The sequence below is a fragment of the Andrographis paniculata genome, unplaced genomic scaffold, assembly GCF_009805555.1.
Source record: "Andrographis paniculata isolate CXL003 unplaced genomic scaffold, ASM980555v1 Contig83END, whole genome shotgun sequence".
Classification (NCBI taxonomy): Eukaryota; Viridiplantae; Streptophyta; class Magnoliopsida; order Lamiales; family Acanthaceae; genus Andrographis; species Andrographis paniculata.
Window position 1 is genome coordinate 1838787 of NW_026137621.1, and position 27859 is coordinate 1866645.

At 33.2% G+C, this 27859-nt stretch overlaps 1 protein-coding gene across 2 annotated transcripts in view; it reads right to left on the reverse strand.

The window, feature by feature from the left end:
* Nucleotides 1-24931, reverse strand: part of LOC127241669 (eIF-2-alpha kinase GCN2) — a 30251-nt gene extending 5320 nt beyond the window's left edge. Inside the window, exons 1-25 of one of the 2 annotated variants that reach the window (XM_051260824.1) lie at nt 24518-24931; nt 23899-23967; nt 23752-23811; nt 23563-23668; nt 22585-22689; nt 21515-21910; nt 19722-19850; nt 19562-19648; nt 19394-19480; nt 19193-19304; nt 13069-13186; nt 10172-10226; nt 9852-10021; nt 8592-8776; nt 6637-6782; nt 6288-6537; nt 4957-5239; nt 4747-4840; nt 3801-3881; nt 3665-3721; nt 2615-2746; nt 2459-2542; nt 1826-1934; nt 1609-1745; nt 479-586 (exon numbers count right to left, since the gene is read on the reverse strand). In XM_051260824.1, coding sequence (XP_051116781.1) covers nt 479-586; nt 1609-1745; nt 1826-1934; nt 2459-2542; nt 2615-2746; nt 3665-3721; nt 3801-3881; nt 4747-4840; nt 4957-5239; nt 6288-6537; nt 6637-6782; nt 8592-8776; nt 9852-10021; nt 10172-10226; nt 13069-13186; nt 19193-19304; nt 19394-19480; nt 19562-19648; nt 19722-19850; nt 21515-21910; nt 22585-22689; nt 23563-23668; nt 23752-23811; nt 23899-23967; nt 24518-24645 — 3288 coding nt within the window. In that variant the 5' untranslated portion in view covers nt 24646-24931. The remainder of the gene's footprint in view (nt 1-478; nt 587-1608; nt 1746-1825; nt 1935-2458; nt 2543-2614; nt 2747-3664; nt 3722-3800; nt 3882-4746; nt 4841-4956; nt 5240-6287; nt 6538-6636; nt 6783-8591; nt 8777-9851; nt 10022-10171; nt 10227-13068; nt 13187-19192; nt 19305-19393; nt 19481-19561; nt 19649-19721; nt 19851-21514; nt 21911-22584; nt 22690-23562; nt 23669-23751; nt 23812-23898; nt 23968-24517) is intronic. The other variant, XM_051260823.1, reaches the window with a different exon arrangement.
* Between the last annotated feature and the right edge of the window lie 2928 nt (nt 24932-27859).

The following is a 27859-nucleotide window of genomic DNA, read 5'->3' on the forward strand; positions in this document are numbered from 1 at the left end:
GGAGAAAAGTGTTCAAGCAGAGCAGATTCAGGATCAATGCCTCAAACATGAAAGATCAAATATATATTGTGATTTCATTAGCTCTAAGTAGATTGACTCAATCTTGGGCCATTCCTTCGAATATGTAAAGAGAATAGGAGCTCGAAACAAGCTATAAAAATTCACATCTTTTATGCCAAAACACAGGACAACACAAGAACAAATGTACAGTTATGCTCAGAGTCATGGTTTATGACCAATGAAGCAATGATAGAGAATGACAATTATACTGCACTAGTCAACTTATTATTATAAGATTTTTTTTTAATTTAATATAGTTGGATAAGCCAATATAGGCATCCTAATGAAACGACGATAATGAATAAACCATAGAAAATAAAGAACATGGCCCAATCATGGGGACAATAGACATTGAAAGCATAATAAAGCTGAAGAAACAAAATGAAAACAATGAAACATAAATATGACTACGACATACATATTCAGAACCGGAGATCTGATGAAGCCAGTAGTCATAACGACCGCCAACAGCAAGCAATGTTCCTTCCATCAGTGATGCAGGATTATCATCTTTTCTAAAATATATCTGCATAAAAAATGAAGAACTACTGCTAAAATGACGAAAAATTGACAATAAACATGGATTATTATCATTATTATTTGTTACATTTTGGGAGAATTTTTATGTTGTTTATTAATAATGAAATCAAAGTCTAAAGACCTGATGCAAAAGGGATAAACTCAAATTTAACAATCTAATATAATCGATATATCTAAAGAATAACAAGTTAATTTAATATATATGTCTAAATAATAGCTATCAAATTTAAATAATATTAACCAAAATATCTATCTAAAATATCTCTCAATACCCTACCTCAAACTTAAGTTAGTGTCGTAGAAGCTAAGTCGAGTTTGGAAGAAAAACGAGGTGGAGTTTGAATATAGATGGACTTCATAACTGGTCATCTATCTTTGAAACATTCAAATTGATTCTCTGTTGTGGGAATGCGCTGGCAATCCTCGGTCGTAAGGATGGTGGTAAACTTTAATAAATGAAAGTTTTGGCCCAATTAAATTTTTAATAGCCACGATCCTCTGTTGCGGCAGCAATCCTTTATCGGTAAACTTTAATAAATGAAAGTTTTGGCCCAATTAAAATTTTCAATGGCCATGATCCTTTGTTGTGGCAGCAATCCTTTGTCGCTGCGGTGGTGTCAAATTAAGGTTTTTTATGTCAGCAATCCTCTATTGCGGCGGTGGAACCTTACAGATAAGATTAGCATGATCCCAGGGAGGAATGGTCCAAACTTTTTCTCCTAAAGTTTTTCCGTTTTTTTTCATTTATTTCTTAGCTCTCTCTTTTCTATGTAATTCTCAAATCTATTAGTAAACATATCATTTTACTTTCCCAAGAAAATAATAATAATAAATAGAGTTTACCTAGGGGCAATCTGAGCTATCACATCCTTGATGCGAAAATGAAAGACATCTCTTGATATAAAAAAGTGAATATCTAGGCTGTAAGTACATTATTATGATCTATATTTGCACCAGGTATTCCATTAGTTTAGTAAAAATGCAATTGCATAAAATTGGTTGTGATACCTGGAAATATAAGTTCCTGTGATAAAATTCAGTTGGCGGCATAAGTGCATCAAGAAATACATGTCTATCAATCTTCCAAACCCTTAGGTAGTTGAAAAGCTCCGATAACTCATGAAGTGCCTTGTGAGTGGATTTATCTATAAGTCATAAATTCGTCAAAGCCAGTTACCAAAGAGAAATAAAAACAACCTGCAACTTAAATTGATGTTAAAAAAACCTGCAGGCAGGGCACCCCTAAGCCTTGGAAGAACCTGATCTGCCATTCCACAGAACCTCAATCCAACTGTTTGTAACCTATTTAAAGCATCGTCAGCTAGGCCAAGTTCCTGCACAAAGATTTCACAACACAAAGGGAACGGATCCATAAAGGTTGTGAGAAGAAATTTTGTAGACAACTAAAACATTGCATTGTATTCATAATAAAAATAGAAGCCTATAAAAACAGGCATGACATTTGACTCGATAGATTCAAATCATAACAACCTAACTTAATGAATAAAATCAAATCTAAAACAACTCTAATCTAAAACTAAATACCTAAAATGTCTTTAACACTCACTCAAACTCAAGTATTGTCGCAGAAACAATTTGAATTTGCAAAGAAACATCAAAGACAAAGAGTATATTTAGTTTTGAATAAATGGTCTCCCCACAGTATTGAAAAGAAGGTAACAGTTTTGCTGAACAAGGTATCTCCTGAGTTCTCTTGCAGTTTAAAGCTGGTATTAATCTTTAACAACCATAAATAGTTTGATCAAATTAAAAAACCACAGAATATACAAAAAAAAAGCACATATAACCGAAAAGAAGAAGAGAAACCGAGTGCAATGCCAAGAAAGAGGATGAAAACCTGTCGAAGCTGCCGCCTAATTAACACCCATTTTGACTTCCTTTCAGAAGACTGTGGATGCAAAGAGCCCAATAGTGAAAGAAGCTGCAAAAAGAAAGGCATGTTATAGTGAAAACTCCATCATGATTCATGACTTCATCAATGTACATAACCTACATCTGCTACTTTCTGCCTATTCTCTGATTTGATCCCTGTCCAAGACCACATTGCTTCCAACAAGTCCCCATGATTCAAATGAATGTGACATGCTTCTGAATTGAACAGGCGTGTAACTATGTCCATTGTCACCTGAAATTGTATAACAGCATATTAACAAATCTGCTTTAGTAGTTTGACAATTCATGTATTCATAGTTAATCATGGCCAATCCAAATGTAAGTATGCTCATTTCGGTAATTAGGCAGTTCATGTGTTTGGAGTAGGTAGTTACTCGTGCACAATCGTCAATACAGATTCAGACCAATAATTAATGAAAAGGTGTTTATCTAGTCTAGCTGCTATAAGTTATATGGTAGGAACATGGTGAATTAGAGAACTAGCAACAACTTTGAATCAAATAGTGAACTTTGTCAAATTATTTAGTAGGTAAGATATTAAATTGTTTCCAAGATGAAAGCTAAGATCAATAAAATTAAGAAAAGTTTGGATATTCAAATAGTTTGAACTCCTTAGTATTCAAGCAATCAACATACTCATGAGCTGTTACAAAAGAGAATGAAAAACTGTTGAATTGAAGGAAACGATAGCAGGATTGTCGTGTCAAAGCCGTAGCTTACTTAATAATGGTTACTAAGGGGCATTCATTTGATACTAAGGATTAGGGTTAATCAAAGATTAGGTCCAAAGCCTGGGAGACTATATGCCTAGAGTAGGCCAGGCAGTTTTTTCCCCTGCAACTGCAAGGGAGCTGACAGAGATTGTTCCGGTGAGGCTCCATAACACAAATGCGACCTAATAATGGTTGTAAGGTAATGGAAAAAATTGAGCACAGGTATTGAGAAGATGGAAATATTTTTCATGAAATGTATATTTCTCTTTCATAATAAGTAGAAGTTTGTTTCAAGCATCATGGTTTACATTTGATTTGGTTTTATATACATAGGGATTTGAGCCATGAAATGTCTAGAACCACAGAAACAGAGATTAATAATCATAAGCATGATGATGATGATGATGATGGAGGAGAAGAGGGATGATGACAGCGACCTTTATGACCTCTGCTTCAGTCAATGCAGTTTCTCCTCCAACAATATCAAAATCCCCCTGTGAAGAGAGCATGTTGGAAACTAAAACCACTTTTCATAACAAAAACCAACAGAATCATTGCAAGTGTTAGATGAACCTGGAGATACCGATTTGGAGGTGAATGGCCAATTGATCTTCGGTACACATATGATATTTCATAGCGCCTGAAAAATGATTTCTATACAAAAGAAAGTTAACTTTCCCATTAGTTCCAGAAAGAGAATCAACAATGAAACTATTGCAGATGTCTGGATCTTGACAGTTAATAAACAATTACATGGAGCAAGTGCAAGCATATGCCTTCAAAACAACACACCAGGAATCCTCTCCCTAGGATTTCAAAAATCTACATTTACCTGTTCTGGTAGATTTCGATGAATTAATACTCCAAAAAAATAGATAAATATATAAACTATGTCAAGTCAAGATGTATTGCTGCACTCTCCCTGATATTATCATTGGGATTCTCCCTTCACATTACTCAACTAGGAAATAAATAATATAAAAGGAAAATAAAATTACAAAAAAAAAAAAAAAAGTATTACAGCATCTATTTAGCGATGATTATGAAATCAATGGCATATTAAAATTATAAGATTAAAATAAGAGAGGACCTATTCTGTAGCTTGGAAAAAAAGAAAATTAATGGTAATACTTCATAACGTACATCATTCACCTGGAAATTATCCTTCACAGTTGAACAAATAGTTAAAAAAAAAAAAACACAGTATAGTAATAAGTCAAGTGGATATACTAATTTCAACATTGGTAGATAAATGTAGCATAATGCAAACAAGGAGAGAAAGCCAAAGACATTAAAAAGGATGAGAAGAAACTACTAAAAATAGAATGTTCTGGCCAATACCCAATGGCGTTAATTTAATCAGACTTTATGATGCATCTATGCCCAATGAAATAAGCACTCTGATGAATTGAAGCCAACACATCACAAAATGCTACCAAAATCGAAAATACGAATAAAATATAAATATATAAAACTAAAAAATAAATTAAAAGAGAGAAAGAAAAACAAAAAATAATACCTGCTTTGAAATGACCCATTTTACGAAAGGGAAGCGTAGTTCATGACAAAACTCAACAATGTCACCTCCATCGGTTAATACTTTCACAGTATTCCTATATAAGAGAGGTTTCAGGGAACGGGGTGGATTAAGCATCCATATCAAAGGTTTAGATGATAAAATCCACATGGGAAAAATGTAAACAATATTAGGAAAAACTAGCAGCAATACCTTTTCACATGTGGGAAATCACTTAATATTCTCATAGGTATGACCTCCAAATGATTTGCACAATGTTTTCTACAAACTTCTTTTGTGATATCAACGACCAGATCCCGATGTGCAGTATCCAAATCAGTATAAACAATTGATGAAGTATTGTCTGGAAGGGATTTCAATCTTCCAAAACTCTCATGAATGTTCTTTTTTCTCAACATATCGTCATCAAAAATTGCAGATACAACTTTTTCATAAATAATTGTGTCTTCAGAACTTTGCATTGTTCGCAACATATCTGCAAAATAAGTTAGAAGGAGAATTGTTGGGTGACAAAAAAAAAAAAAAAATCTAATACACTCAAAAAAGACTGTCTATGGTTATAAATTCTTAAACACAACAAGATTATGATTAAAATGTTTCATTAAGGGGAATATATAAATTCTAAAAGACTAAAACAACACTTAAAAGATTCAGTTACATTATAATATTTGTTACTTATTGTTCCTGATTTTTTATTCCTGAATCTCATCCAGCTTTGGTATTTTCAAAATCTGGTTTAGCAAATAGAATTACAAAAGCAGTGCAAATAGGGTAGTTTTGAAATATCACTTATGTGACTTACAAAAAATCATTTATCAATATATTATTGTTCTCTGTGCATGATTGAGATTGTATTAGCACAAAAAAGTACATTGGAAAATGATGCTAACCAAAGGAACACATGATAGATACCCAGTTAACATTAAAATATCTTACCATTACAACCACTTTGAATCAACAAACTTTTGATTAACAGTTCTTAAAAGATTTTCAATAAATGATGGTGAGTTTTTAGTTTTTCAGCGTCAATAGCTTCATTCCTCTCTGTCAGTCCACCATGGAGAGTGTTCTCTCAACAGAATCTGATTTATGTTTTTACACAAGTGTCTTAAAAGTAATTTGAACATCATTGTTAAATGTAGAACTTACTTCATAATAAACCCCTACCAGAAGATACTGACTTTCTTGAAATACAGAAAAATGTAGGCTTAAGAGGCCAAGAATAAAGAACAAGTGAAGCAACCAATTTTCATTTAGAGAGCAGTAATTATTCCCAAAGGAAAAAAAAAAAAAAAAAAAAAAAAAAAAAAAACTCTAGAGATTAGAAGAATGATAGACTACCTCTATCAAATTCAGGGAGTAGGTGATTTATCCTATTAATTGTAACAACTCTTTTGTAAATTTTAGTTAAGAATGAAGCAAAGGTAGTATAAGTATATACTTCCACAATTACATGGTTAATCCTGCATATTATTACTGTACAGCCTACAGAGGAAGTATTCGAAACAATATTTAGAACTTACTATCCAATAATTCATATTCCATTTGAGGTGGAAATGCATTCTTAAGAAGCTCTGTGGCTGATGGACGATCTGATGGGCTTGAGGACATCAAGCGCCGCAGCAAGCCTTCCTGCTCTGGTAATTCAGTAATCCAATCAGATGGGAGCTTTCCCTTTAGTTTCAGTTCAGAAAGCACAACATGCCTTTCCATAGCTGTTTCAAATGGATGCCACAGTTCAAAGAACACGACTCCTAAGCTGTACATATCAGCCTACATATAGAGTCAAATGAGATGAGGCACAAACACATTATAATGCACTGGCTTACAAGAGACTAAAGCACATCCTTACAAATGGATTTAAAATGCAACCTTCTCATCAATCTTTGGCCACCCTTGCTCTATTTCAGGAGCAGTATACAAGTAAGTGCCAACTTGACCAGTACCATCAAGAGATACTCCAACAGAGTCAATAGCTTCCACATCCTGATCCAATTGCTCTAGCTTCAAAAACTTGGCTGAATTAAAAAAAAGGCAGAACCAAGTAGTAAGCTTCTGCAAGAAATTCTGAAGAAATCTAAAATGGTGCATAAGATTTCAATAATGGAAATCTTGAAATTGAAGATCAAACATGCATGTAAACCAGCATAAATTGTTTTGATACTTGATACTTAGTTATACTTGTTGGAAAACTATATAATAGTTAATTAATGATGCATTTTCCTATTGGCTTAGGCTTTTAACTAAAATGGTCGTTGAACATGGTATCAGAGCATTTTTCACCCTAGACCCGTCTTAGCCCGCCATGACAATCAAATCTCTTCAGCACACAGCCAGGATTGGTTGTCTCCAAGTCGAGTGATCGGTTTTTCAAAGCCACGACATCAAAGTTGGCATTCGCAATTTCACAACAATTTCAAAATAACTTTAGATGAGATGGTCATTGAACATAGTATCATAGAAAAAGATCTCGTGTTTGAGTCCCATCTCCACCCTTAGTGAAAAGAAAAAACACAATTGTTCATGTGCAAGGTTTGCACATGACGGGACATGTTGTAAAACCATATAATATATTAATGTGTGCATTTTCTTGTTAATTGTAGCTTTCAGGTGAGATGATCATTGAACAATACTTTTCTCTATCATGCATTTACGTTTCAGGAAAGTAAATCAAATCAATCATGATCTCCTAAACATCAAAATATGCTAAAGATCTCCTGACATAGATAGCCAGTTGTCATGTGCATGTCAAAGAGTTCAAGACAAATGCCAAAAGACTAAAACACCTACATTTTGTCATGATACAACACTCAATATTATAATGATCTCCCAACCCATGCACATGGAGTGGATAAAAAGGTGCCTGCAATAAGTTTCTGCATTTGCAATGAATATTATTTATATCAATATAAAGGATTTAGGCGGTTGTATTAAGAGCAAGGCCATTGGTAATCTAATCTTCAAACACAACCCAATTAGCATCCTTCTTCAAGGAACAAAATTGGAATCTTGTGACACAAATCTCATTTGCTTGTTATAGACATTGCCACCATCGAGTTCATCTTCAGATCAAGTGAACTTCTTTGTATTTGGGATCTCCTGGTGCAGCTTCCATGAATTTGCTAATGATAGGTCGTTCATCACTCTCGAATGCTCAGTTCCCCCATTAGTCTTTCAAATATTGTTTAATGACCATCTCACCGAAAAGCTTAACCTTAAAGGGATACGCAACATTATTTATTATGTAGTCAACCAACACGCCCTTTACGTACAAGGTGGATTTACATGATGACTTAAGTAACTTGTGTAGAAGTTATTGCATAATTCCCCATCATGTTAGCTAAAATGGAACATAAAATCCTGACTTTTGTCTACAACATCCTAACAAAACAAGAATTTTGGGAACATTTTACACAGGTGTTTATGCATATATATAAAAAACACAAGTTATGTGTTTTACCCTCTGAGTAAGGCTCATATAAACAGGTAGAGAATATGACAGATCACTAAAGTATGTTGCTTTTTGAAAGTGGGAGGCAACGTCATAGTGGTCTACTAGCCACAGTGTGTGCCCCTGTTCCACTTATCAAAAGCAACACCTTCACTTAGCAGTTGCACACATATGCCCAATTAATATGAGCAGTGATTCTATTTACAAGCTTCTAAAATGTTACAATTTAATTCATCTTACAGAAGCTAATGTAAATTCTCATTTTAAAACCACATTAAACAGATTGTATTCAGTAAGTAAGGGTTACACCTCAGTCTCATGTCAAATGTAAAATAGTAAACTAATATTTATCAACAATACAGAAATAATGACTCACCAAGCCCAAAATCCCCAATTTTGATGTCATTACGGGCATCAAAAAAGATGTTATTAGGAGTCAGGTCACGATGAATAATTCCCTGGCTATGTATATGAGCCAAGCCTTCCACAATTTGGCGAAATAAATGCCATGCAAGTTCTTTATCAAGATGGGAGTAAGATTCAAGCATCTGTTTCAGTGTCCTTCAGTCGCACAGATAATACATTAAGTTAGAAAATGTCAAACCATATAAACACAGAATGCATACTTTACAAATTTTACAAAGTCACGACTTGTCATGGACTGCCATTGTACAAAAACAATTCCAAGATGAACAGATAATAACTTTAAAAGTGTACGATAATTATGTAGTCTTGTAGTCATACACCTTAATCATATCAAAATCACCATAATTATCCTATTAAGTCTATCCACAATAAAAAGACAATGTGTATTTTTCCAAACATAGCTTCATATACACATGAACAAACCAATCTAAATGTATTTACCTTAGGTTCTTGTGATTAATGCTACATCACTACTCTCATACATTCATTACTTATTCTACACAATCATATCAACATTATTATTTCAACTACTTTCATGTATTGCTCATGCTCACTTAGCCCACAGCATTCCAATTTATAGGGCATGTCTTCTTGTAGTTGTCTTGTTAAAAGTAACCTTAAATTCCAGAAATTTCTTCTTCATAAATTTCATTACTCCATCCATTCTTTGTGCTCTCACTTTCCTTAATTTTAATTCCAACTAAAAGATTAGAATGTGTTTATTTCTTCACTTTACATATGTATCTATTAACTGCACTCTTTAATAAAATCTCTCTACTCTACACACAAACTCACACAGACAAAAGAAGGCTAAAGTTAAGGCCATGCAATTTCATCCTCAAGCCAACATCATTGGCACCATTCAAACTAGACATGAAGAATTCAGTAGTCAGTACACAACCCTTTACTATCTTTTTTCATCACAATTTGATCTCTCCCAAAGTATGGAGCAAAATGTCAACTCACATGTAAATTCTGGTACTCTTTCACCCAATAAACCAACCAAGAAGCCTTCAATTTATAACATAGTATTCACTCCATTTTTTTTTTAATCAATTTATATTAACTTAAAAATACATAGATTTTGATCAATAGAAAATATTTCATCTTCTGATCCTAAACAATCCTGAAGTTAAAAATCCCCAATATGCAATTGATTGATGAGATAGGAACTAGGAAGAAAACACAAACTCATAAAATATATTGTGACCTTGGGCAATACTCCATCTGAATATATAGATAAGTTGATTCAGACTTATTCTCATTTCCAAACTGATCTGAAGAAACAGTGTCTTTGTAGCCGAAACTTGAGCTTGCACCTGTTTTCGAACCGCACATCATATTGCCTATGCTACTCACAACCCCAGTTTCATACCAGGCCTGAAATTCAAAGAAGTGAGAAACAAACATGCAAGACAAACTTAAATTCTAAGAATTTAACAATCACTCGAGCTAGAAAATCCTAGAATTGAGTAGAACATATGAAACAAGTTTGAAAATCAAGCCCACATATTTTTGAAATCCTATTACCTGGTAGTATCGAACAACATGTTGATGCTGCAACCGAGAAAGCGTGGCGACTTCCCTAAGAACCATATCACATTGCAGTTAATGAATAAATGTTAGAAACAGGGGATAAAGTACGAAATAGGAACAAATTTCGAAATGAATAATATGCTTACTCATAAAATAAAATTAAAAAATAAAACAAGGAAGATATAAGCACAGTCAAGAGAGTTTAAAAATTGCAAACATATAGTCCAAGAGAAGAAGATAAAAGAAAGTGCAAATGGCGTGAGAGTTTTTTTTCAACCATTATGGTTGAAACATGATAGACTAGATCAATACAGAACATTTTTAGTAATCAACAACTGATTCTTCCCACATTTTAATATTATGGTATACTCTCTCCGTCCAGACTAATTAAGCCACTTTGTTTGGGCACTGAGACTAAGAAATAATGATGTTTTAATGTTAAAGTGGAGTAAATAAAAAGTAAAGTAATGGTATTATAGAAAATTTATTAAAGAACTGACAAAAGGTAATGGGATAAATAGAAAAAATAGTAGCAAATTGGTTATTATTTGTTAAAGTATAGCTAATAAAATAGTGGGTGAATAAAGTTATTTACTACTCCCTCCGTCCCATGTAATATGGGTATATTACTGTAGACACGGGAATTTAGGCAAAGTATAATTAGTAAGTAATTAAGAAGTGTAATAGTAAAAATAATTATTATTTAGTAAAAATAATTATAGATTAAGATTAAGATAAGTAAATAGTTGAATTAAAATTAAGAAAATTATAAAATTTAAAATTTAAAATGCGATTAAAGTGCATAATTATATTTCCAAAAATAGAAATGACAAGTTATGTGGGACGGACGAAAATAGAAAATAGGGACAAATTATGTGGGACGGAGGGAGTATAAAAAGATTATACATAAGTTTAACGAACATCCAAAAAGACAACATGACATAATTATAGCAGACGAAGGGAGTATAATTTAGACATCACGATCCTTATTATATGAGGTGATTTTAAATTAGACCAGAGTCCAGGCAGAGCTGATGCCTTAAGGTCATCCTGTAGGTTACACATGCTCTATATTATGATTCCCAAAAAAATTGAGACACCACATTTTGCCTCTTACTTTTCAATGAAATAGAATTACCCCAATAAAAACACAATGACCTATAGTGGAGCATCTATCAATCAATTTCACTTCTAAAATATTGATATATAATTCACATGAACAAAGGATCAGCACTCCACATTGTCCCTACTGCATAGACACTAAAATGATTAACCTTAAAATCATGCTCTAGGCCTTGTATGAAATCACCTTTTAAGCTTATGCAGAATTCTTCACATAGAAGTATACTCTAGGTTGCATCCAAGGCAATAACTCATGTACATTACCATACAAAAATGAATTCTTTGCATGCAAGGTTTGAAACAAGACTACTAAAATGATATTTTCAACATTACAATACTAACGAAACTAATCTCAAAAACTCAATAAGGATATAGTTCTTTTCCCTGATTCTGTAACAAGCTAACATGCTCCATTAAGTACTTTTCACCTTTATCTCATACGCTTATGCAGCATCATGGGCCATTAGTTTGGATAGCAGAAAATATCAGTCAAACCCTAAAGTCATAGCGTGATAGCAGAGTGAGGGATGACAGCTATTTGAAAATATATATTATTATATATGCAAATTTACAATCAGAAAACATATAAAAATTTTCTAAAGTAATACTCCCTCCGTCCCATGTAATATGGGTCTATTACTGTGAACACCGGAATTTAGGTAAAGTATAATTAGTAAGCAATTAAGAAATATATTAGTAAAAATAATTATTATTTAGTAAAAATAATTATAGATTAAGATTAAAATAACTAAATAGTTTAATTAAGATTAAAAAAATTTAAATTTTAAATTTTAAAATATGATTAAAGTGTATAATTAATTTTCCAAAAAAGTAAAGGACAAATTATGTGGGACGGAGGGAATATCAATTATTTTTATGCTAAACAAAACAAAATGTCAAATATACGATCATAGATAACTATATAAGAAGATAAAAAAATTAAAAATTGTATCACTACTACTTTAATAAATAGATAATCAAAATTAATCAAATTCAAAATCTAATAGATTTTTTTTTCCTCATTTTCACTTTCCTCACTATTAATCTTGATAGATAATTGGTATAAATCCAATTTAGCTGGCACAACCTCTCCGAGAGAAGCAGCCGTTTCTGCGGATGCATAAATGCACTGCAATAGAGCTACAGTTCACTCTGCGGTGGAGCAATAACAGTGCTCACTCCAGCTATTGAATACTATGGTTTGAACACATTAGACAAAACTAGAATCATAGCTTACTTTACTAAAAATATGAATGTGTTGACATGGGATCATAATATTTGAGCTATAAATGTGTCAAATGATAAATGAATCACGAGTATTTCTTTGCCTCTGAGATATGCAATAAGAACTAAGACCATTGGGTACAAAACTTCCATTAGCCTGACGTGAATATTTTGCAAGACAAGAGTGACCAGCAAGATAATAGAAGTTAACAGTTAAGGTAAGAGCACAAAAATTCATGGAATTAAAAAATATGGCATGAGGTACTTAGGGTGTGTTTGTTTGGGGGATTGGATTTTAAATACTATTGACCCAATTTTTTTTTCCCAAAAACATCAAATCAAACACCTATATTTCATTTTTTATATTATACTAAAAATCACTTTTACATTCAAAACATCACATCAACACCTATTTATATCACATCATGCAACTATTCAAATTCAAAATTTTTACTATTCAAATCCCAACTCAAAATCCAAACCCCCAAACAAACACACCCTAATAGAAAAAATTACCAAATGTTTAAAATATAACACTAGAACACCTTAATATACGATCATTTACAGGTAGACTCTTGTCCTTTAACCGAATCTTTTTCACAGCATACTGGCGACCATCTAGCTTATTCTTGCATAATACAACATGACCAAATCCTCCATGACCTGTCAGACAAAAAAGACATTATCCTTGCACTAAAAAATTACTTCATTACAGAAGGCATTAAGTAGACCAAGAATACCAACAAAAGAAAAAGTAAACAAAAAGTATAATATTAACTACACAGAAGTGTTTAAAAAATTTCAGCAAATCTGAACAATGCAATCAAACAATTGCATGGTGTAATAGAAAATAACAAAATTGAGGCTATTATAAGGGCCGGCCATGGGCAAGGGCGGGAGGATCCCACACCTAGGTCCCATTTCTGTAAAGGGGCCGAAGACCTCCAAAACTATAATTATATCGGCCAACATCAGCATCAGTCAATAGCATCCCTATCCCGGAAGCATCTTTGCATTTGGATCCATAGGAGAACCCACAATCTTACATCACTCGTTCCTAGGGCTGGCAAAAATTAATCCGACCTGATAACCCGACCCGAGCTTGACCTGAAATAGTTGGGTTTTGGTTGAGATTTTTGACCCAATTAATAATGAGGTCAAACATGTTTAACCCATTTAATTAAATGGGTCAAATTAAAGTTTACATTTTCGACCAGAAAATAACTAGTCTAACCTGTTTAACTAATATTATTTTAAATTTAAATGTATTTTCTAAATTTTATCAATATAATTCAATATTTATGGCCAATTTTATAAAAATAAACAATAAAAAATAAAGGATTGTATTGTGTACTATTATGTAGTGTTTGTTAATTCGATTCTTGAATATCGGTTTCATGATATGAATAAATAATTTTTTGTTTTAATTTGTATATATATTAAGCATTTGAAAATTTTGTTAGTAAAAATTGTAATTTTAAATTAAAATTTAAAAATTTTAGACATAAACGAGTTATACAGATCAGATTCAGGTTGACCCGATTAATTAAAGGTCAGGTTAAGGTTGCAAATATCAGCATATTTAATTAAATGGGTTAGGTTCAAGTCAAGGGTTTTGTAACCCGTTTAAAGATGACCCTGACCCGAACCCGAACTCGAACCGACCCGATCCATTTACCAGCCCTACTCGTTCCTGCAACATATCAAGAATATATATTCTTTGAGACTGGATAACACTTCTCTTTGATTGGGCAATCTCAATTCCTATTGAGTACCATAGTGGTCCCAAGTCTTTGGCCGGAAAATGGTTGTGTAGATACTCCTTCAAGGCTTTAACTTTGTAATATCATTCATATTGTTAGAAATTTTGGGGAAATATTATGAAATTGTCTTATTGATCATCAAAATAAGAGGTCTATATATAGGCAAGACAAAACAGACCGATAGATTCAAATCTAAGTAATATAATCTATGGATAAGACCAAATATAAATATAAATCTACTAAATCTAAAACTGAATATCTAAAATATCTCAACATCTTCCTTCAAGCTTAAATGGTATAATAGAAACTAACTTGAGTTTGATAAGAAATTTTAATATAAACGCAAAAAAAAAAAACACAAATAAAATAACAGTTGACTCTCCACCGGAGCAAAAAATGAAATGACTCTCCACCGGAGCTGAAAACGTGATGACTCTCCACCGGAGTCGAAAAATGAGATGACTATCCACCGAAGCTGAAAATAAGATGAATCTCCACCAAAGCCGAAACGAGACAACTTCACCAGAGCATAAAACGAGATGATTCTTTACCGGAGCCGAAAACAAGATAACTCTCCACCGGAGCTGAAAATAAAATGAATCTCCACCGGAGCCGAAACGAGATAACTCCACCAGAGCCGAAAACGAGATGACGCTCCATCGGAGCGGAAAACGAGATGACTCTCCACCGGAGTTGAAAAAGATAAATTGCAAACACCAAACAGATCACACGCAGGCAACAAACAAGCAGCGGACAAATGGCAGATTGCAGACAGATTTCAGATCACACGCAGGCAACATACATATGACAGATAGCATGATCGAGTCGAAAAACGAGATGACCATCCACCGAAGCTAAAAATAAGATGAATCTCCACCAAAGCCGAAACGAGACAACTTCACCAGAGCATAAAACGAGATGATTCTTCACCGGAGCCGAAAACGAGATGACTCTCCACCGGAGCTAAAAACAAAATTAATCTCCACCAGAGCCGAAACGAGAGAACTCCACCGGAGCCGAAAACGAGATGACGCTCCACCGGAGCGGAAAACGAGATGACTCTCCACCGGAGTTGAAAAAGATAAATTGCAAACACCAAACAGATCACACGCAAGCAACAGACAAGCAGTGGACAAATGGCAGATTGCAGACAGGTTTCAGATCACACGCAGGCAACAGACATATGACAGATAGCATGATCTCAAAATCACTAGACCTCCGGGTACAATCCAGGTTGAATGTACCCGGAGAAACACGAGTTGGTAGGCTATATCTACGCCATGAGAAAAATAAGCTCTAATACCATATTAGAAATTTTGGGGAAAAATTATGAAATTGTTTTATTGATCATCAAAATAAGAGGCCTATATATAGGCAAGACAAAACAGACTCGATAAACTCAAATCTAAGTAATCTAATCTACGGAGACCAAATCTAAATATAAATCTACTAAATCTAAAATTGAATATTTAAAATATCTCAACACATATCATCTCTCGTGATGACAATATCATCAACATAGACAATTAAGTAAACACATCATCCTTCTAAAGTATGCTTAATGAATACGGTATGATCAAATGAATATTATGTCATAGCAAATTCCTGAATAACAAAACTGAAACGTCCAAACCATGCTCGTGGAGACTCTTTCAAGTCATAGAGTGAGCAACAAAGGTGACATACAAGGCAGACTCCCTATGAGCAACAAAATCAGGTGGTTGCTCCATATACATCTCTTTTTTAAGCTCACCATGCAAAAATGCATTTTTAATGCCAAGTTGATAAAGGTACCAACCACGCATTGCTGCCATAAAAATAAATAAGCAAATAAACAAAACAAACAAACAAACAAAAAAGACATTTTGGCAACTGAAGAGAAGGTTTTTATATAGTCCTTTCCATACACTTGAGTAAAGCCTTTGCAACAAGTCGAGTTTTTAGTCGATCAATGTGACCTCCAGCGCCAACCTTCACTGCATAAGCCCATTGGCAAGCTACGGGTGTCTTTCCTGATGGCAATGGAACTAACTCCCAAGTAATGTTAGCATGCAAAGCAAACATTTCCTCCACCATGGCCTAACACCACCTTGAATGACCCAAAGCGAAGAACATAGATGGAGTCTAAAGCAGCCATAACACTACGCATGGAAGGAGATAAACAGTGATTACTAAGAAACTTATAGACATGATTAGAATTATAAGTAGACCGAGTACCTCGACGTAGGACAACAAGTGACAGTGGAGTCACAACCCGGGATGGCGACGAAACTGGAGATGATTCATCAATGGATCCAGGTGATGGTGAAATAGGTAGGTTTGACGTCCCTATATATGTCGACTATAGACCTAAAGTGGAGGCTTAGTAATGGAGGCCATTGGAATAGGAGTCATAGGTATTAAGGACGAGCTGATGACACTGTAAAGTATGGTAATGATTCAAAGAACGTAACATCTACACTAAGGCAATATCGACAAGTAAAAGGAGAATAACATTTATATCCTTTTTAATCCGAGAGTACTCAAGGAAAACACATTTCATTGATTGAAGACATAATGTCCAAACCAAGAAAATGATCATTAACAAAGTATGTAAAATCAAATACACGAGACATTATGGGGATCTTATGACCTAGTGCAGTAGAAGACGATTAATAAGAAAGCATGTTGTAAGGATAGCATCGCCGAAAACTGAAACGGGACGTTACAATGTAACAGATGGGTATGAGTTGCTTCTACTAAATGACAATTCTTGCGGTCAGCCACTCCATTTTGTTGGGGGTAGAAGGGCATGACAACTGATGAATAATCCCCTAAAAACACACAACTAAATGAGTTGGAGAAATATACTCTACTATTATCACTCCTTAAGATCTTAATAGAGGTGTGATATATTGTACGAATTTCAACACAAAACTTTTTTAATATAGTAAGTAATTCAGACCTATTTGTCAATAAATAAACCTAAGTATACATACTGAAATCATCAAGAAAAGTAACAATATTGAAAACCTAGACTTGACATAGAACGAAAAGGACCCCATAAGCCTAATGTAGATCAAGAAATACTGACAAATGAGATCTGGGCATTAGAAGAGGTGTCCAAACTAATGGAGGATGACTTAGATGCCTGAAACTAAATAAACGCATCATAATCGGCACGACTTATAATAATGGAGTCAGGGGATGAATATTCATTCAAATTATCAACAACTGCATTTGTATGAGAAGGGTATCCATGAAGGCTATAGCAATATCCTTTGGTATGACCATTCTAATGATAATAGGTACACCTCAAGTAGACATCTAGTACAAATTGACTTAAAAAAGAGTCGGTCATAAGAAGCAAAAGAAGAAAAAATAGAAGGCCCTAAACTCGGCAACAATGGCGGTGTGACTCATACATGCGTGGCGGAAGCGATGGTCAACGAAGTCGTCCAACACATCATGAAGAGAGGAAACGCCAATATAGCGCGTGTCAAAAAAGGACGCCGGAAAAAGGTTGCAAAACGACCAAAACGGAGTAGGCATTGTCTTCCGGCGGTGGAGCATGGAGACGCATGCAACAACGGACGGCGGTTCTCTCACCGTGGTTGGAGACGCCTGAGTGTAAAGAGTTGGATTATAATGTTGCTTGGGTGAAAAGATAACTCAAATTGGTACAATAGAAAATTTAGGGTTTTGGTTAGACTAGGGTTTAGGTGGCGGTAATAGTGGCTAGAAAATATGAAGGTTTATCTAAACTCTAATTGTCTCCAATACCATGTAGAGAAACGGAAAAATATTATTTCATTTCAAGAGTAAATGAAAGAGAAATATTCATATATATATATATATATAGATGTTAAAAAATCTATCATAACAAACTAAATCTAACTAAATCATAGATATAGATATAATTATAAATATAGATAAAGTAAGGATCATATCTAAGATATAGATGTGAATCTAACAATTAAGTATATAATTTTTTTTATAAATAAAATATACAATCAATCAACCATCATAAATTACAATATAACATCAAATAATTATCTCACTTATTAATATATAAATACAAGTTAATACACTTTAAATACTTTTAAATTTTAAATTTATTAATAATGTAGTTTATTATGTAATCATTAACTATTTTTAATAGTATTTTAGTAATAGTGTCGTAATATTTTCCTAAATTTAAGATTTAAAAATTAGGATTATTAAAAAAAATTAAGATCATATTAATATGTTAACTATTATTTTCACACAATAAAAAATTGAGCACGCTTCTCAATTAATATTATAAAAATATAATATATATATATATGTTGCTCTACAAACTCACCAAAATCAAATTCAATACAAAATATTAATTTCTATATTATCAATACATTTCTGTATATCTATCATAAAAACATATCAAACAAATATAAAAAAACACTATATTTTTATGTATTAAAAAATTAATATTTAATCTTATTATTATTAATTTTTAAAAAAAAATAATTTATATTTATTTTTAATATAAAAATATTTAATTATCGGGGCCCTTAATGTATTTTAGCAGCGGGCCTCGTAAATATTAGGATCAGCCCTGGTTATTATTAGAAAAGAAAAAAAAAAAAAAAGTAGTGTCAGATGTGTAGACAAGCAAGTTAGTTTCATGAACCAAACTGAATAATTCAAAATAATTTTAGGATTCAAGTTGTAATAGCCATCATACCCAAATCATTATGAAGAAAGGTCCATAGCTAAGAAAATTGCATTGAGAAAGGTCATTCCTCTATGAATGACAACACTTTGTAGTACTTTAGAAACTATATCTTTTATGATGATTCTGATAATAATGAAATTATTTTTTGCATTCAAAACAGAAAATAAGAGCATGCTAAGCAACAAATAAAAACATGCAAAGAATATTTCTCACCGAGCGTTTGAAGCTCCTCAAAGTCATTTAAGTAACGCGAACTCGGAGTTGAAGAACTTTGATCTTCATAATCAGCAGCACTTTTCCAGAAGGCTGAAATTTCTGAGGAACCCTATGGCATACAAATCAAGAAAAGAAGTAGCACCATTTATTAAATAAAATCTAATTTACGTGTTGAGAGGAAATGCAAAATTGACTGACAATATACTTCCTAAACACACGATCAAAAGTCTTGTCAAAGGATGAACTTGGCTTGAGAGCCAGATCTCGCACACCTTTTGAGACAATCTGAGGAATACAATGAAAACAGCTAGTTAAAACAACACAATGCAGAGGCTCTTGAGCAAGTAAATAATGATATATACCAACCCCAAGATTGAGGAGCTCTGATGCTATTTCTGGTAGACCATGAGCAAGTGGTCCTTTAGGAGCACAGGTAAGTCGAAGCAAATGGGCCTTAAAAAATCAACCATAAATAAGCCGGTAAATAACAAAGCCTAAAGTAGGATTGCGTAGGCTGCAAACTAACCAGGAGCAAATCTCTCTCATCAGTCTGAGTAGATTGGTCAAGATCAACAGGCTCAAATGTAGATAAGGCTGAATCACTATCTAAATAACTGTGATCTTCTTCTGTAAGATTTCCTTCAGAAAAAATATCCTGCCAAATCAAGAAATCGTCACCTACTACATAGAGAATGATAATGTCAGAAGAAAAACAAACAGGTGAAATTGTAGCAGGCAATAGGATAATGAGATAGAACCGTGTATTGCTTACAATTGGAATATTTAACAGCAAAAAAATTTATGCTGGTTGTGAAGATTTTGGTTGTAAATAATTAGTAGAGAAATGTAGGCTCTATTCTTTTGAGTCTTCATTTTGTTTTTTCAATTTCTTTACTTAATAATCTCATATTTCTCTATAAAAACATACCAATTTTCCATAAAAAACATTATATCCAACAACAATTTCATCTAAAATACAAAACACAAATACCAAAAGAACAAACCCTTAGATTCTTAACAAAAATAAAAAATATTATGGAGTTTCAAGTAAATAGGCTTGCGCAGCTAACTGTGGACTACAAAGAATGCTGGTAACAACAAAAAGGTTTAGTTTAAAATTTTTCCTAGTTCATGTAACTAATCTAATAAATTCCCTTATTTTAGAGCATAGTATCAAAACTTCATGTAATGATGAAAAAATAAAAGCTGTCTTGCCAACTCCTTGCAGCACAACAAACCCAGAATTGTCTCTAGCTCTGGGACATGCTAAGACCGATGGGAAAAGGCAATTTCAAGCAGACATATAATAGTAGCATACTCAACCAAGAATTGGAGAGGCCATGCACCAAGTGCTGAAGAAACTGTTTGTCCTGGTAGAATGAATCACAAACATTAGGGGATATATTTGAGATGTCCAGTCCTCATCTTTGCTACATACCTAGCAGTGCGAACTCTTTGGAAAAGCATTTTGTGAAAAGAGGGTCTCGGAGTAGTCTTAACTGTCTCATGGCTCTATTCCCCCTCTATCTCTTGTTTCTAGTTCAGGCTTCCTATGTATCAATCATCTATCTATATTATTTTCTTACCTCTCAAAAAGAAAAAATGAATAAATCACAAGCATTTCACTAATAAGAGATATTGCTGTAATGGGATTGTGATCGAACATGACTCAGTAACAATATATGTTGATGAACTTCTTTATAGAGCAATTACTATGACAACTCAACTTGTCTTAATCAAATCCATTGGCATATGATGATCGTTGGCTCCATCAGCATCATCAAGTCTGTAGGCATAACCGCAGCTGAAACTTTTTTTATTTTGCAGCCTTGAAAGCACAAATTATTTTTTTCCAAGGCAATAGACGATACTTCATGGATTTATTATTACTCTGATATTGAGAAGAAATTTACTTATTTTTTCTGACCGCAGATTACAATTTGACGACACCCAATTTGAAAAGCAAAGTCAAATCCAAATACTCATATCCATTGTAATATAATTATAACTAAAAGAAAAGACTTACAAAAAATAGGATAAGGAATAACTAAATATAATAAGATTATTCAAAGCATCAGAGTGCCTATAATATAAAATTTTAAATTTTATTCTAAATTCTGTAAAGACATAAGTCCAGCCTCTGAACTCGCAAAAGGATTCTAATGTTTATAAAAATGCTTCTATCTAAGATATAGAAAAATAAAGAACACTGCACTTGCGAATCTGTTCACTCAATGCAACCCCTCTCTATGCTCAGGAACAAATAGAAAGTAGATAGGAAAAATGAAGACATAAAAACTAAAAGAAATAAATCAATACCTTAGCAGAGGCAATAGTACCACTACCCACTGATTCACTACTATTTGATTCATTACTTTTGCTTCCATCTTCTATTCCTTCTTCAAGCGTACCTAATCCAACCAACTCACTTTGTACAAACTTGGGCATACCACTTTCTAATGCTAATAGCTTCATATGTTTGTCCTGTTGCTTTTCCAAATCGACACTTTGATTTTTCAAACCATCAAATGCTTCAGAAGATACTAGCTCACTATTCTCTTGCATTCCCATGTTCCACAGCCACAACTCCCCAGAACCACTGAACAGATCTACATGACTATATACAAAGGGTCCACTAAATGAACAGATCTTTCCACGCGAGGAAATAACCACCTTTTGAGAGAGCTGACCCTTGAGAGGATCATGGGATTCAACCTAAAAAAAGCCAAATACAGAAAATGAGCAAATTGAAGATATTGATATGTTACTTCAAAGTAGGCTAGAGGATCTCAATGATACAATTGAGCTATTATTTCAAAAAGATGATGGCATCAAAATATTAAATGACAAAGCAGAAGTAATAACCTAACCAAAAGTAGTACGGTGATCCAATATTAGAAGGGAACAGATTATTTATTAAATATAATGTAGTTTGAGAAACATATCCTTGTTTGTCTGTCAAAATTCAGAAAGCAAGATTCATGTGGTGACATAGTTACTTCATTGATCTACTAAATCATTAGTCATAAGTAAAATCATAGCATAACTTGTGCAAAAGAATATGATAATTCCACAAGAAAAAAATATTGAACCTATACACTAATTTTGTTACATGTGGCCGATGGAAGAAAAAGAAGTCACATATTTACTCAAAGAATAAACCATCTATCTTGTCCTCCTAGGTTAATATTTGTTTGGTTCAAACATTAAATATTTAACAACAACAACAATAATAATATAGGAAGAAGATGAAGATGAAGGAGACTACTAGGTTATATATTTATAGAAGAAGTGCTCCATGACATTTTTTAACCACAATTTCTAGAGAGAGAAAGAAAGGTAACAAAAAAGGGTAATAAAACTAGAATCAAATAAGACATGATGCTTACAGATTCCTGAGGCAGTCGTTGGGGAATAATTTCAGACAAGAACTCTTGGGCAGCCTCCACTAAATTGTAAATCATCACTCGTCCTTCTCTAGCATTAGAATTGGCCTGTCATTGTTTGACAAGAAGAAACTATCTTTCAAGCCAAGGTGAAAGAATGAAAAAGAAGGATAGCAAATTTCAAATTTTACTAGCATACATAGGCACATAAGAAAAGAAGGGGGAAAATCAAACAACCAAAATGACACATACTGAACATATCTCTAGTCTCATTAGAAATCTCTCTCTGACGATTTTCAATTTCAAGAAGTGAGTTCAAACTAAACAGTTGCTCTTAACAAGGTTCACAAGGACAAAATTGCCAAGAACATCACCTTAACAGCAAGAATTCCTTGAAATGAAAATCAAGGAATGAATAAGTTCTGACAATTATATCATCACATAAAAATGCTCCATATTCCCAAACAAATCCAAACTCATGCCATTCCCTCAAAAAACATGCATGGATATTAAAAATAAATAAATTAGAATTGGATTTTCTTTCTTTCACAAATTCGATTTCAATTATTATGCCATTTTACAATTATAATATTAGTATTATACACACACCTTCACCTATTTTTGTCTACATTAAATTAATTATACTATGTAAATATATAGCATTGTAATTGAACTTTCTATGTAACATATTTCTTGCCCTAATGTTGTGATAATGGAATCACTCAACATGCGATAAGGCAACATGATTGTGCCATGCTAGTAGAACTTCATCTCATTATCTACATGAATGCATATCCTGTAAAGTAAAGTCCATGCCACATCTTGAAGAGCCCCCGTACTGTTTTATATGTCCTCTTACATGCTGCATTTCGTTGAGTGATGCAATAGAAAATGCCCCATAATAGTATAAGCACTTAGTACATATCATATATTGAGTGTTTTTACTTTTTAGCAGATAGGTTAGATATAAACTCCTCCTACCTGATCATAAAGTAGAGATAAAAGGTTATCAGCATTAGTTTTTGCTAAACCATCATCCGGTACTATCTGTAGCTTTGGGCACTTATAGGGGTAGCCTTCTACATATCTGTGAAAATAATATATATTAGTCAAAAGGTTTGGTATCACCACGAACACAATCTAGGTAAAATTCAACTATCTTCAACAAACCTCACGGAAAGCAATGCAGAAACATCAGAATCTTCAAATTCTGTATCCTTTGCATATGGCCTATTTTGTCAACCATAAATTATTCAGTATAAACAATATTGAAACCACACAATTTAACTTCACAAAAGCTATTCATATCTCAGAAACCTGATCTTGATGCTGAGTTGAGGAGGCATTTCAGAAACAACTTGGCAATCCTCCTGAAATATTGCACGCCTATAATTCAAAGCATATAGTTACTGTACTAGTCTTGTAAAAGCAGATATCAGCACATGTTCGAACATGTTTTTCACAAAATAAAAATAAAAATCACAAGGCACATGACTGCAGGTAACAAAAATAAAAAGATAGCCTTTGCTCCCAATGGCATCAATATACAAAGACATTTCAAGGAGCAAAATTTCAACAGAAACTAGTTGTACATAATTAAATCAACATTCCTGGAAAAAATAGATTTAGAAAGGACCACTAACAAAAAAGGCTAAAACTCTTGTCACCGGAAACAGAAAAAGAGAAGGACAGAAGAAACTCAATAGTGCGAGCAATTGCAAGTACTACTTTCCACGTAAAAGCATTAACTAGTAAAACTATCTTCCAAGTGATCACAAGTTATTCACCAAACGATTCAAGCACGGCAAAATAACAACTTCAAAGACAACAATGAAGATGACTAACGGAAGAATGGACCATTCCTCAAAGTCATCATACGCTCCGATCAAAAATTAAAAAAAAAAATAACTGTATCATACGAGAGCGAAGGACCTACAAGGCGGTGATTTCCTCGGCTACGACATCAGAGTTATCAGAGGCAGATGAATGATGATCCTTTGACTGCGACCGACGCCCACCGCCTCCTCCTCCGCGCTTCTTCTTCTTCTTCGAACTGTGACCCATGATGTATCTGTGTTCTTCAAAATATGAATACGCTTCAGTATCTTTTTCTTCTGACAATGTCGCGCGACTTTGAATTGGAGTGGTGAAACATGGAAATTTTAGGAAGAAGAGAGGATAACAAGGAAGAACAAGGTTTCAATCGCGGTTTTATGGATACTGTAGTCTGAGAAGTACAGTGGAGAGGAGAGGAGGACTGGAAGAGGCGAAGGGGAATACGCCGACGGAGGCGAGCTGGCGGCCACAGCGACTAGCTTATGTTACAACTGAGATTGCAAAAACGGGCCGGGCTCCTCTGACCCGGACCCGGACAGTGTTCTCAAAAGAAAAGCCATCATAAGATGACGTGGGATGTGGAATGTGGAATGTGGATGTGAGTTGTACCTTCAGACTTGACAGTTTGGCAATTTGGAAAATTTGGTACACACCATACAGTGTTACTTTTTTTATTATTATTTTTTAATAATTTATTTGAAGAGAGAAAGTTTGGGTGTGTTGTTTAGAAAGACATTTGAATTTAAATTCGTCCGAGCTTAAAATATTTAAGTTTAATTTCTCCTTTTAGCACTACATTACTATTTTTTATTTTCAATTATACTTATTTTCTAATATATATTTTACCTTTAAAATTACTATATAAATAACGAATATTATATGTACTTCCGTTATTTTTATATAAATTTATATTATTTAATTATGTACTCTAAAATTATATCGTTCTACCAAAAAAATGTCAGAGTCATATGCCTGAAAATTAGTACTTCCGTTATGTTTATATATTAAAATCAGTTACAGAAATTTAAATTAAAAAAAAAAAAAAAGACAAAACTCTAATAGAATCCACCATTTGAAGTCGTTGATGTTATATTTCTTTCAAACCATTTCCCTTGCACGTTGTCCCTCGTCGTCGAAGCCCCTACCGAAGTAATCGTTGTTGAGCCTCCCCGCAAGAACCTTTGCTGTCGTAGAAGTTTCCATTTGTCGGTCTTTTTTGTTCTTGCGTTTTCACTGCTCCGCCTCCTTCCGTAATCATGATTGAAACGATCTGTTGAAATCCAAAGCGTATGGTCTCTTCATTCTGTAAACTTACTCACTTCAGTAACTGCAGTTTCTTCATTTTGTATACTCATTCACCGCCTATGACTCATTTTCATTCGCGATGTCGGAAAAGACCTCCCATGGCGGAGTTCGAAAAAATAAGTTAAAATTTATACTTTTGGTATGATTGAAATTTTGAATTCATGGTGTGCTTGGATCTATTTTATTTGTGCTTCGATTGGGTTTGTAGAAACTTCAGTGACAGGTCATTTTACTTTGACATTGTATCACACTGTCATGTTGAGTATTAGTTATTTTGATCTGTTTAAATTATAAATGATCTTTTTGTCTATAGAAGTACCTTATTTTCATTTTTATGTGTTTACATTCTATAGAAGGACAATCACAATACATAAAACATCATACGTCATCAGTTATGCATTAAGTCTAGAATATCTATTAATACGGTTCACCACATGATATATTATGCCATATCTATTCTAAGTGATATTCTCATCCACCCTTACATACATGGCCTATGAGAGATATTACTGAATATATTCTCCGAATGTCACAACATACTCATATTTTCATTGTAACAACTTCATTGAAAAAATTAAATACAATTTTATGTTAATGTAATTTTAGATAAATGATAGGGGTACTCTATGAGTCATGTTATATCATAATGAATACTTGAGAGATATAAAGGATTTCAAATATTACGTAGAATTTAATAAGCAAATATCTTGTGTAATGTACTGTTGTTGTTAATAACTTTACTCTTAGTTATATTTCATGTAACTACAATAACTTGCTACGTACTTTCGTTGTTAATTTTACGTACTTTCGTTGTGAATTCACATACCATTATTTTTTACTTTAGAAAAATTAGTTTAAACTAATACGTACCCGAATATAATAGTGAGTACGCTCAGTAACATAATAGTTTAAACTAATTTCCAAATAATTTTAGAGTGGTCTTGTAAACATATCTAAATTGAATGTACAATCTTCCAAAATAAAAATAAAATTACAGTCACGAGAAACACATCGAAAATACCTACAATAAAGCCTCACTACAACTTTGTCAGTTGTGTCCTAGACAACCGTAACGATGCTTGTTCAACAAAGACACCACTTGTTTCCAGATGAAATCAAACATCTCGAAAAAGGACAATGACATTGTTGAGCACATCCAATTATTCAACGACTTGACTATATTGTTATTATTATCCCACAATGGGTCGATTAGAAGAGAGAATTCGTCCAACATTGGATCTGTGGTTGTGTAATGAAGTTGCGGAAAAGTGGCATAACCTCCACATTAGACGTTATATGCTGCTCAAAATCTTTCTATAGGGAGGCATAACCGGTTTTGTTGAAAACGAACGTCCATCATTTCTTATTGTGCATCAAATATCTTCATATTACCTATAAACAATGTAAATACGGTTGTACATATTATAATAGATAAAAAAATATATTCTACACATACCTGAGTGCAGAAGTTGACGACTAGATACCAAAGACAATATTTGTGGTGGGCTTTGAGAAATCTCGAATGTCTATCTGAAAAATATATATATTTTTTTTTTCAATTATCAACCATCAACGTGAAGAAAAAATCTTAACTTCCAGCAAAACTATTCCGAGATTTTATCATTTTTGGTAGACACTAACACGATTTTAATATTATTCAATATATAAGTACATAAAATAAATACCAAAGTTCATAGATGAGTAGTCATAGTATATACCAAAAAAAACTATGGTATTTTCAAACAAATACAACTAACAATATCATACAACAAAGGTATAAAATAGTAAATATAAGTATATTACACCAGAAAAAAGTATCTTGACAAAATGCCTACGCATACTAGTAGAAAATCGAAACAACACTCTCTCTCCCCACAAAGCTTTTCTCGTATACATATTGTCTCAAAAAGGTTATAATGAAACATATTTAGCAACTACTGTAATTATAATCTCTAATAGGGAAACAATTAGTAAAACAATAGTGAAGTATTTATCAAGATCGGTTGCGAGCCCTAACAATACCATCATATTCAATCAACAAAACTATCACAACAATATAACATTCAGAATTGAAACTTTTCATTTCCAGTGTATTCCTGAAATAAACCTAAAGATTAGAATTTGAATTTGGAATTGA